The 13,113-nt window shown below is 39.5% G+C and overlaps 1 protein-coding gene across 1 annotated transcript in view; it reads left to right on the top strand.

Annotated features, from left to right (window-relative positions):
* The window catches only part of LOC109934887 (ran-binding protein 17-like), a 557,500-nt gene that overhangs the window by 524,314 nt on the left and 20,073 nt on the right, over positions 1–13,113 (top strand). The window contains exon 13 of the mRNA XM_048603939.1: positions 12,868–12,966. Coding sequence (XP_048459896.1) covers positions 12,868–12,966 — 99 coding nt within the window. The remainder of the gene's footprint in view (positions 1–12,867; positions 12,967–13,113) is intronic.

The raw sequence follows: 13,113 nt of genomic DNA, 5'->3' as shown, positions 1-13,113 counted from the left end.
CACACAGCAGGCCCAGCAGCATCATAGGAGCAGGAAGGCTGACGTTTTGGGCCTAAAGGTCTAGGCCCGAAACGTCAGCCTTCCTGCTCCTCTGATGCTGCTTGGCCTGCTGTGTTCATCCAGCTCTACACCTTGTTATCTCAGATTCTCCAGCATCTGCAGTTCCTACTATCTCTGAAACAGTTTTAACCCCCCTACTAACTGACTGTTCTACCCTGGGAAAAAGGTTCTGACTGTTCACTCTGTCCATGCCCTTCATAATCTTGTAGACTTCCATCAGCCCCTCAACCTCCGTCGTTCCATTGAGAACAACTCAATTTTCTCCAACCTGTCCTCATAGCTAATGCCCTCCATACCAGGCAACGTCCTGGTAAATCTTTCCTATTCCCTCTTCAAAGCCACCACATCTTTCTGATAGTGTAGTGACTAGAATTGAACATAATATTCCAAATGTGGCCTAACTAAGGTTCTATAAGGTTACCTGCTAATTTTTAAACTCAGTGTCTTGGCCATATACCTTGTTGACTACCTTCTCCACCTGTGTTGCCACCTTCAGTGATCTATGTACCTGTACACCCAGATACCTCTGCCTATCAGTACTCTTAAGGGTTCTGCCATTCACTGTATATTTTCCATCTGGATTCGACCTCCCAAAATGCATTACCTCACATTTTTCCGGATTAAACTCCATCTGTTATCTCTCTGCCCAAGTCACCAACCGATCTATACCTAGGACACCTTAAAGATCAGCAAGCCCGCCTATGTATGGAACTTCAGGAGATGGGCGATATACTAAACGAGTATTTTGCATTAGTGTTTACTGTGGAGAAGAATATGGAAGATAGAGAAGGTGGGCAAGTAAATAGTGACATCTTGAAAAATGTCGTAAAACGCATAGTTGAATAAGTCCCTGAGACCTGATCAAACGTACCCTTGAACTCTGTGGGAAGCTAGGGAAGACATTACTGGGCCCCTTGCTGAGATATTTGTATCATCGATAGCCACAGGCGAGGTGCTGGAAGACTGGAGGTTGGCTAACGTGGTGCCACTATTTAAGAAAGGCGATAAGGAAAAGCCAGGGAACTATAGACAGGTGAGCCTGACATTGGTGGTGGACTAGTTGTTGGAGGGAATCTTGAGGGACAGGATTTACATCTATTTGGAAAGACAAGGACTGATTAGGGATGGTCAACATGGCTTTGTATGTGGCAAATTGTGTCTCATGAACTTAATTGAGTTTTTTGAAGAAGTAACAAAGAGGATTGATGAGGCCTGAGGGCAGAGCAGTGGACATGTTCTATATGGATTTCAGTAAGGTATTCAACAAGGTTCCTCATGGTACACTGGTTATCAAGGTTAGGTCACACGGAATAGAGGAAAAAGTTGCCATTTGGATACAGAACTGGCTCGGAGGTAGAGGTGGTGGTGAAGGGTCGCTTTTCAGAATGGAAGCCTGTGACCAGTGGTGTTCCACAAGAATCATTGCTGGGTCCACTGCTTTTTGTTATTTATATAAATGATTTGGATGTGAACATAGGGGGTATGGTTAGTAAATTTGCAAATGACATCATAATTGGAGGTATAATGAAAATGATTAAAATAAAATGAAAATGAAAATTTAAAATAATAAAAATAGAAATAAAAGTAAAAAAAATTTAAAAATAACATTAAAATGACTGTTACGAGGGAGCATAATTTTAAGTTGAGGAAGGTATAGGCGAGATGTCAGAGGTAGGTTCTTCACACACAGAGTGGTGGGCGTGTAGAATGCGCTGCCGGCAGTGGTAGTGGAGTCAGATACTTCAGAAACTTTTAAGCGACTCTTGGATAGGCACATGGAGGATAGTAAAATGTAGGGTATGCAGGGTAGTTTGATCTTAGTAGGATAATAGGTCAGCACAACATCATGGGCTGAAGGGCCTGTACTGTGCTGTACTGTTCTATGTTCTATAGTGGACAACAAAGAAGGTTACCTCAGAGTAAAACGGGATCTTGATCAAATGGGCCGAGGATTGGCAGATGGAGTTTAATTTAGATAATCGTGAGGTGCTGCATTTTGGAGAGGCAAACCAGGACAGGACTTATACACTTAATGGTAGGTCCTGGTGAGTGTTGCTGAACAGACACCTTGGAATGGCGGTTCATAGTTCCTTGAAAGTGGAGTCATAGGTAGATTGGATAGTGAAGAATTTGTTTGAGATGCTTACCTTTATTGGTCAGTTCATTGAGTACAGGAGTTGGGAGGTCATGTTGCAATATACAGGACATTGGTTAGGCCATTATTGGAATTTAACGTGCAATTCTGGTCTCCCTGCTATAGGAAGGATGTTGTGAAACATGAAAGGGTTCAGAAAAGATTTACAAGGGTGTTGTCAGGTTGGAGGGTTTGAGCTATACGGAACAACTGAATAGACTGGGGCTGTTTTCCCTGGAGCATTGAAGGCTGAGGGGTGACCTTATAGAGGTTTATATAATCATGAGGGGCATGGATAGGATGAATGTAAAAGGTCTTTTTTGCAGGGTGGGGGAGTCCAAAACTAGAGGGCATAGGTTTAAGGTGAGAGGGAAAGATTTAAAAGGGACCCAAGGGGCAACTTTTTCACATAGACAGTTGTGTGTGTAAAGAATGAAGTGCCAGAGGAAGTGGTGTAGGCTGGTACAATTACAACATTAAAAAGGAACCTGGACAGAAAAGATTTCAAAGGATATGGGCCAAATGCTGGCAAATGGGACTAGATTTATTTAGGATATGTAGTCAGCATGGACGAGTTGGATCGAAGGGTCTGTTTCCGTGCTGTATATCTCTATGACTGTATGGCTCTGAGGAAGCATCTGACAAGAGCAGTACTTGTTCCTCATATCTAATTGCCCCTGAAAATATGGTGGTGAGCCATCTTATTGAACCACTGCAGTCTGTCTGGTATAGGTACACCCACAGTGTACTGGGAGACAATCTGGCCCAGTAGCAGTGAATTAGCAGCAATTACAGTTCCAAGTCAGTTGGTGTTTGTTTTGGAGGGAAATTTACATCTGCTGTTCTTGTCCTTCTAGCTCATAGAGCTCACTGGTATGCAAGAATCTGTGGAAGAAGATGTAATGCATCTTATAGATTGGAAATAGGGCAAACATTGTCCTTCATGGCAGAGGGAGTGAATGCTTGAGGCAATGGATCAGTGCCAGTCAAGTGAACTGTTGTGTCTTGGATGGTGTTGAGCTTCTTGAATGTTGTTTAAGGTGCATTCATCCCAGCAAATAGAGAAATTATTTTGTAACATTCTTGATTAGTGTTTTTTCGATGGTAGACAGAATTTGGGAAGTCAGGAAGTGAGTTAATTTCTGTAGAATTCCCAGCATCTAATTTTAAGAAAGGTCACAAAACACTTCAAAACACTGTGCACATCTTGTTCATATCTTAAGTAAGAATTTAAATAGTCTGAATTTTGGATAGTTTGTTTAATTTTAAGGAGGTTGCATATCATGATGTCACTTGTTCCAATCAGAATAAAGGTGATTTGGTAATTCTGGTGTTAGTCTCACCTAGGGCACACACAACTGTCAATGATTTAGACAGTCATCTAGATTCTAGCTTGCTGTCTCCCCACAGATGCTGTCTGATCTGCTGTGATTTCCAGCACTTTTTGTTTTCAATGCTGTCAATGACTGGATTAATTTCAGGCAAATCATTTGTATTTTGTATCTATCATCTATTTACTGCCTTTCTGCTGAAGAAATACTCAGTTTGTATTCTGTAACTGTATTCACTGCATGTTCTTCAAGAAATCATTAATTTCTCAGATCTTTGACCCGAAATATTTATTTTGTGTTTCCACAGATGCTACCAAATCTGCTGAGCATTCCCAGCAGACTCTGCTTCACTTTCTGATTTACAGATTCTGCATATTTTGCTTCTATTCTAAGGATTTCAAAAAGCTTGCAATGTAATTGTTAAAAGTTCAGCTTCTATTCTGTTGCTAACCAACTGAATTCCATACTTGTCCAGCAAGGCAAGAGTTAAATACTGGCAGTCAAACTTGTACTTGATAGAATACATTTCCGGAGAGATATGCCCATGGAAAAGATCTTTAAATGTTATTGCCACCAGTTCATTTCTGCAGTGTTTAGTTATACACCACCTAGAGTGAAACCAAATCACACAGTCCACAAAGATCCTAGATTCCTAGTGAGGTATCTAATCTCAGCTATAATGGTATTAAGGACACTAAAATTGCCTGTAATACTCCTTGAGTTAAGGCGTGGGGAAAATAGCTGGGGTCCCTGTTCTGGTCACTCAATCATATCAGCCTGTGGTCTCACACGGGCATTCACAGTCTTGATTTCACTTGCTGGAGGATACCGCACAACCATATCTCAACAAGAGGCAATTGCTTGAAGAAACAAGGAGAGGAAAAGCAGATGTCGCATTGTTTTGGTTCTCAAGTAAACCCAGGCCTTTCCTTACCCAAAATCCATACACTCATTCACACTTTTCAAATGCATTGAGACTAAGAGTGGGTGGCATCGTGATAATATCACTTGACTCTTAATTCAGAGGCCCAGGCTAATGTTCTGAAGACACGAGTAAAATCCCACCACAGAAGCTGTGCTTTTTAAGTTCAGTTAATAAATTTGCAACATGGAACTGGTCTCGGTCATGGTGACCATGACAGGTATTGTTGATTGTCATAAAAACCTATCTTGTTCTTGGATGCCCTTGAGAGAATGAAATCTGTCTTCCTTAATCAGTCTACCCTACCTACAGCAAAGTGATTGAATCTTAGCTGCCCCCTGAATAGCAAGCCACTCAGTTCAAAGGCAGTTAGAGATGGTCAAGAAATGCTGGCCTTGCTCATGACGCCCACAGCACCTGAAATAATGAAGAACTGAAATGGAATGGAACCAACGCCCAAAACACTGTTGGTGAACACAGTATATGCACTACCATTTCCATTGAAATTGACTCATCAACAGAAATTGTGAATCAAATCAGGGATATTCTGGTCTGTGTGACTTAGCCACCATTGAGTCAGTGAGGAAGATAAGAATCTCTTTCTAAAATGCATAGTTAAATGTGCCAAAAATTGTCAAAACAAAGTCTCTCTGGTGCAATTATCTGTGGATGCGTATCAATAGCATACTGTCAAACGTTGAGAGTGGAAAATATTGGATTTTCAGTGACTGTCATCTCTTCAGTCGATATCAGTTGAGGTCAAAGTTCAGTCTAATAAGGTCATTATAGGAAAAGTGAGTGGATGTTTTGACAGGATATTCAAGCTGCTAATATGTCCTTAGCTCTTGAAAGATGAAGTATTTAAAATTGAAATATATCTCCCCCGATGGCTTCGTGAAAGCCATGTTTCAGTCCCTGGTCTATGCAGAGTTTGCTGGTTTCAGTTGTGGTACTGCATTGAGCCTAGTCTGTATGGGGCAAGCAATATGAAAAACTATCTACTCAGCCAATCCTTCATCATCCAATCCTATCGTAACACCTGACAGGGAAAAGGATAAGGTTATTGTGATATGTGGGATGAGTGCTCTGCCAACCCTTTTCAGATAAGAATCAATTCAATAATCTCTATGGATTGACACTTTGGGCCAAACTTTTGGCTACCGAGATGTAGCTGACGATTGGAATTATCCATCTCACCAGGCCTACTTTGGTAAAAGTGCACTGTAATGTGAGATTTTCACCTTGAGTATGGGGATGAAGGAACAGGGGTTGTGGGATTAAGGTCCATATTAACAGATAGAAAGAATTTCTACAAGTATTTAAAAAGGAAAAAGTAAATAAAGTGATCTTTGGTCCTCTAGAGAGTGAGTCTGGAGAATTAATAATGATAAGGAAATGGATTAACTGAACAGATATTTTGCATCTATTTTCACTGTAAGGGATATAAACAACATGCCAAAAATGTTGCGAATCAGGAGATGAAAGGCAGGCTGGAACTTAGAACAATTACAATCACCAGGGAAAAGGTATTGAGAAAATAATTAGATGTGAAAACTGACAAGCCCCCAGAACTTTATGAAATTCACTCTAGGGGCTTAAGAGAAGTGGCTGATAACATAGTAGATGCGTCGGTTTTCATTTTTCAATATTCCCTAGATTCTCAAAAGATCCCATCAGAAATTGGAAAATAGAAAATGTAACTCCTCTATTCAAGAAAGGAGGGAAACAGAAAGCAGGAAAACAGCTACATGTAGCTTAACATTTACAGGAGGGAAAACTTGTTATTGAGGGAGTTGAAGCAGGGGACTTCGAAAACCTCAATGCAAATTGGTAGAGTTCAACATGGTTTGTGAAAGGAAAATTGTGTTTGACTAATTTACTGGAGCTCTTTAAGGAAGTAACAGGCAACTTTGCTAAAGGTGAACCAGTAGGTGTACTGTTCTTATATTTCCAGTAGGCATTCAAAGGTACCACATCAAAGATTACTACACATAATAAAAGCTCTTGGTGTACTATGGATAGAGGATTGGTTAGCTAACAGGAAACAGAGACATAAATGGGTCATTTTCAGGTTGGCAAGATATGGCAAGTGGAATTTTGCAGAGATCGGTGCTAGAGCATCAACAATTTACATTTTATCTTAATGACTTAGGGGCTGACTGTATGTTTGCTAAATTTGTTGTTGGCACAAGGATGGATAGGAAGGTAGGTTGTAACGACAAAGTAGAGAATCTGCAAAAGAATATAAAGAAGTTACATGAGTAGATAACAATTTGACAAACAGTTCATAATATGGGAAAATGTGAACTTGTCTACTTTGGTAAGAAGAATAACGAATCAGCACATTACTTAAATGAGGAGACAGCATGCAGAATTCTGAGATACAAAGGGGTCTGGGTGTATTTGTACGTGAATCACAGAGTTAGTGTGCAGGTGGAGCAAATCATAAATAAGGCAAATGGAGGATTGTTTATTACAAACAGGATGGAATATAAAAGTCGGGATATTTTGCTAGAATTGCAGAGAGAACTGATGAGATCACATCTGAAGTACTGTGCATGTATTTAGTTTCTATATTTAAGAAGGGTTATAACTCCATTTAGAAGCAGTTCAGAAAAAGTTTGCTCAATTGAAACCTGGTATTGGGAGTTATCTTGAGATGAAATGCTGAACAGAGGGCTGATCCCATATCCATTGAAATTTGGAAGAAAAAGATGTGATCTTATTGAATCATGAGATCCAAGGGATTTTTGCAAGGATGATGAGAGGCTGTTTCCCCTTGTGGGGAGACTAGAACAAGGGGGCACAATTTACATACATTTGAACATATAAAAACAGAGATAAGTCAGGAGATTTGTCCGCTCAAGTCTGCACTGCCATTCAATAAGATGGTGGCTAATCTTTAAATATACTAATTCCACATTCCCATATACCCTGATTACCTTTAATTCCTTTGTTGAACAAAAATCTATCTACAGAAAAAGGACAAAAACTGCAGATGTGGAAATCAGAAACAGAAACAGAAATTACTGGAAATACTCAGTAGGTCTGGCAGCATCTGTGGAGAGAAAGCAGAATTAAAGTGTTCAGTCCAGTGACCCTTCTTTTTATCCAGTTCTATCTTAAAAATCACATCTACCAATCAGCCAAAGACCCACTTATGCATATTCAGCCAGCCAGTCAGTCCCTTACAATATGAGCTCTTACTTACAGCAATAATTCTTATGTATCACATATTAAATGCCTTGAATTTCCAAGTACAGAATATCTACATGCTCCTTTTTATCCATAGTACATGTTACTCCTTCAAAGAACTCCAATCAATTGGTTAAACATGATTTACCTTTAACAAAACCACGTTAACTGATAATAACAATTCACTGACTGGTGTATAATTAATCTCGATGACCTTCAGTTTTTCCAACTGCTCGACTATACTCTCATTAGTAATTGATTCAAACACCTTTCCCATGACAAATGTCAAACTAACTTGCCTATAGTTTTCTATTCCCTGCCTTCCCCTCCCCCCAACACACCCCCACATATCTCTGCCCTTTTAGATTAGAAGGGTTACCTTTGCTACTTTCTGGTCCCTTGGAACCATTCTTTTATCATCTCCCATTAACTCCATATTCTAACTCTCCAGAGGCCCAATATTTACTTTACTTACTCCTTTCCTATTTAAATACCTGTAGAAATGCTTGCTATCCATTCTCACATCCCTAGTTAGCTTCCTTTCATACACTAATTTCTTCATCCTGAATAATTTTTTAAAAAGTTATTGTCTGCCATTCTTTGTATTCTGACCAAGCAGACCAGTCACTCATCTTTGCACAGCTATATTTGATGCTTAACCTAACTTTTTTAGTTAACCATGAATAGTGGTCCTCCCTTTAGAATAATTCTAGAATGTACTTCTTTTGTGTATTCTGAAATATCCCCTTAAATGTTTGCTACAGTGTCCCTGTTAATCTATCCCCTGCTCTAATATGCTAGCTAACTTCAGCCACCTCAGCTTTCATGACTACATAGGTGACCTTATATTTAAAATGCTAGTTTAATACCCAGTCTTCTCCCTTTCAAACAGAATATAAAATTCAATCATATTATGTTCACTGCTGCCTAGTTGTGCCTTTACTCTGGTGACATTAATTAATCTTGTCACGTTACACAATACCAAGTCTAGTATAACCTAGGTAGGTAGGTACCTAACAGGGAAATCAAAAGCAGAAATGTGGAGTTGAGGCCACAATCAGATCAGGCATGATCTCATTGAATCATGTAGCAGGCTGGAGGAGCTGATTGGCCTACTACTCATATGTTTGTAAATTGGGCCCACTGTCCCCAGAATCCAATGCTAGGAGGACATGGGACAGGTGAGTGCTGAGACAGTCTGGTTAGAATACCTATCTGCATTTTCTTATTGCTGGTTGTTTTAGAAGATTTTAGACTATATAATCCTCAATCCTAGAACCCCATAAACTCCCACCTACCCAGCAGAACCTTTTGTACCCTCTTTACCTATTCAATGCCAACTTACCCCACTCACTAATTCTTCAAGGGCTGGTATTCTGGCTGCCATTTTTAAAAGTCCACAGAGTCTTCCAACCCTGTGGAAGGTCACTCCTTTCCTTGATCAGTTTGCAGTGAGCTTCTTTACATTGGGTGTGTGCCCATTTGTATTTCCCTTTGTATTTGCAAATAAAGAATAGCTGCAATGAAGAAGTAAGGAAGGACTTCCTCTCAGCACCTATAGGGGCTGCATCCAACATGAGTCAGTACCAGGAGAAACATGGAAAAAATTAGCAAAATAATTCAAGTAGATTTATTGTATTTATCTCTTATTGTGCATAGTTCTATAAACAGTGATGCAACTGCTGCTTCCTATTGTTATTAGTTTGAATCATTCTTTTGTATTTTTAAAAATGAATCGATATCTGAATCGGTGTCAAACCATAAAAATATGTTCACTTTCGTGTTCATCTCCCGACATGAAACTGAATTAGGCGTGATTGGAAGCACGTAGCAAGCAGCTAGCAAGACAAATGATTGAGAGACCTTATTATCCTCCTGCCCAATCAATTCCTAGAAAGCTGCATTTTATTTCCTGTAGTGTACTTTCGTCCTAATTACAGTAGTTGATAGAATCTGTCACAGTAACACAAATGGATCCCCTCCTATTTTTATTCAAGAATGAGTTAGAATTGTCTTTTCTTGCATTGCAATATCATACTACATATTTACAAAATATTGCTTTGTCCACTTGATGGGAGTTTGGAAGGAAAGTCCAAAAGACTGGTTCAAAACCTTAAACAGGATAAGATTGTTGTATTTGTTGATACTCACAAAGTACTGAACTAAGAGTGGACGGTATTTACATAGCTGTTTACCACGTTGTGCATCTCAGTGGTATCACTCAGTGAACTTGTTAAAGGCCAGTAAATGTTGTTATGTAGGCAGCAGATGTCGATTTTCAAAGCAGTTTCAATCTTCAAAAGCATTCAGTGTTTTCTCAATTAAATCCTTCACAAGAGAGTTAGATTAATGGCCAACTGGGAATGGGGTTGAAAAAAATATGAGTATTTAGAGATAGTTATGAGCAAGTGCACCGTGAAGGAGCCTGCAGTGAGGAGGAGAAGGATACAGTTTTGGAGGGATAGTTGCATCCACTGGGTCACCCCAGTGTTAGTCACTGATAATAGCCCAGTGAGCCAGCAGTGTGAGCATGCTCTAAGAATGGTGGAAATACAGATATTGAACACTGGAGATTGCTAATTGTTGTGGAATTTGCAGATTGAGGAGTAAGTGAACATTTATGCGAAATTTTCTTTCAGGAAATTAAATGAACTTAGTAGGGTTCTTTGTAGATCATACATGTGCTATGGGTAGAATGGACAAAAGTTGCTGAATGGCATTTTTTCTTCCACATCAGTGGTCTCCTGGTCTAAAATAAGTACAAAAGAGACTAAAAGGTGATGAACTTGAAGTATAAAATGTTAGCACTTAATACTTGATGTCTGCTGTCAGCTTCTTGAATGACACCATCACTCATTCATTCACAACTTGTACAGATTGGCAGACTGCCAACTACAAGCTCATCCATAAATATCAATGACTCCATCCTTGATGGCAAGGGCTCCAGCAGCCTAGGACCTTACCTGTAGAATTCTCTCTCCCTCTCTTTCTCTCTGGCCTCCTGGGAATTCTGCCTCTCATCTTCTCTGCCTCATCTTCCCTGTAATTCTCTCTCTAATCTCATCTACTTCCCCTCCTTTAAAATCCTCAAGCTTTTGGTCACGTGCCCTAACGTCTTTTTATGCATTCAGTGTCATAGTTTATTTCATAATTGCTGTGATGAAGTACCTGTTTTGTTTTGCTATGTTAGACGCACAATATTATGCGAGATGTTGTTGCTCCTTGCATTTTCAGTGCACCATGTCTTGAGCTGACTCATTGCCCCACTCATATGTTACATCATTTATCCACAATTCAACTGAGAACATAAACTAGAATAACAAACAACGTGGGGAAGCAAAAGGTAAATGGAATAAAAGGAAAATAGCAAGCATTCATGTTGAGGTGCCAAGATTCAGATCTGAAATTAGTCTTGTATTAATCTAGTGTCAGCTTGAGATACAAGTTTAAAAGGAAGCTGAAGAGAAGCTGAAAAGATTCTGAATTCCACAGAAATTGACTGGCTATAACATGGATGGTCCTTTTTGCTTTCGCTGCCAAACGGCTGTATTACATGCTGACCTTTGTAATACCTGTCCAACTTCCACCTTGCAGGTTGGACAATGAGTAAGAGATCTATTCTACAAAGTTACCATCCAAGCTGCGAAAGTGAATGTTATCATCATGTGGTTGACCAGCAATGCTTGTTATATGTGCAGGTTTTTTTGCACTGGAAGTCTTGCTGTCTCCCTACCTTGTAAAACAAGTCATTTCTGCAGTTAAATATTGAAGCAGGAGCAGTTTTTAATTTTTGTACTCATAACGTGTATGGCAATAAAATGGCTGTAGATAAAAATTTTCCTGTAGATCTTATTTCCAGAGCAAGCTGGCAGGCAGAATCACAGTAAAAATAAAACCCAAGTAGAAGAAACTGCTTTCGATGTTTTCTTACAAGTAAATTAGTTTTTAACAACAATGGCTACAATGCTTGCAACCCCTCTATAGTCAGTTTTAAATTTTTAACATTTGTGACTTGTTAGTGTTAGACAGTTTCTAAAGCAGATCTTTGTTATGAATCCTATTCTTTTACACTGAAGCTGGTCACTCTGTTATCAGTCTGTTTTCTTTAAAGCTGTCATAATATTGATTTCAAAGGTAAATGCATACCCATTTCTGCCGGCTTCATCCCAGGCTGACAACATGGTGAGGTATTAGTGATATTTCAGATCACAGGATGCCAGATGGCAATCCATTTAAATATAGTTATGTTTATTTCTAATAAACATAAAAGTCGCACATGTTGAAAGAGACTGCATTTTAAAAGTGTAGCCATGCGCAGTCGCTCAGAATGAGGTGTTGCATTGTTTTTGAGGACAGTTGTCATGCATCAGGCATGATGGTGAGCGTTGAGAGGGTGTTCAGTGATACAGGGCCTGAGGTTGTCTTTGCCTACTCCCCACGCATATACACTTTACAAAATAAGAAGGAAATTGTGCTATGAGTATCAAGGAAGGAAAGACAGCAGAGATGTGGATTTGCACTGTTTTGTGATACAAGAGAACAACGAGCTGGCATAGGTGATGGTGAAGTTAAATAGATCTCCTATAGCACAGATATTGGGTGGAGGATCAGAGTACAGCATGGCATATTTGGATCCTTTGAATGAACAGGATAAAGGTTTTGCAAGGAGGAATGGCCATCTTAATATCAGTGAAAGGTAAGATAATGGCAAAAATTAAATATGGTATTATATAAACCACCAAGTGAAATATATATGCACTGGCCTTGCTAATAAAATACTATTTCACACAAGGTACTAGAAACAGTTACGCTATAACATTTCTTTCACTCCCAATTGACAAAACTTACAGTACAGCCATTGATGGCACTGTCTCTGTGTGACTTTGGAGTTGCACCCCATTAAACTAGTTTCATTCATTGATGAATCCCAATACTTTCTTTCATTGCACTCTACCTTTCCCAACAGTTTCATCTGTGATTAGTCTGTTCCAAACATTAAAAAAAACACCGACCTCCTAGGCAGTGTTAATTTCTTAATTGGGAAATCTAAGAGCTGAATCCCACACTACAGGACAGCACCATGTCTGTAAGGAGCAAGACAGATGAGGAGGTAAACCATTAAGCAGTGATAGCCAGGTTGGTTATCAAAATGCTGTACAGTGGTGACTTTATGGCTGTATTACTGGTCTGCTCTGTATTTTAACCACAGTTCTTCCTGATTGCAGATGCTGTCCATTCTAATGAATTGCATTATATTTGAAGACTGTAGGAATCAGTGGTCAATGTCACGCCCACTCCTGGGACTGATACTTCTCAATGATAAGGTAAGGAAGGCTTCACAGAACAGAATATGACCAACAGACCTCAACGGCAGTCTGGATCACATTTACTGATAAATATAAGTATCCATTCAGCTTCACATTCCAAAGTTTGGGTTCATGCCCACTACCTAGTCTGCAATGATATGCGTT

The sequence above is a fragment of the Rhincodon typus genome, chromosome 12 (assembly GCF_021869965.1).
Source record: "Rhincodon typus isolate 14 chromosome 12, sRhiTyp1.1, whole genome shotgun sequence".
NCBI lineage: Eukaryota > Metazoa > Chordata > Chondrichthyes > Orectolobiformes > Rhincodontidae > Rhincodon > Rhincodon typus.
Note: the sequence above shows the minus strand (reverse complement) of the source record. Positions and strands in the feature narration are given on the sequence as shown.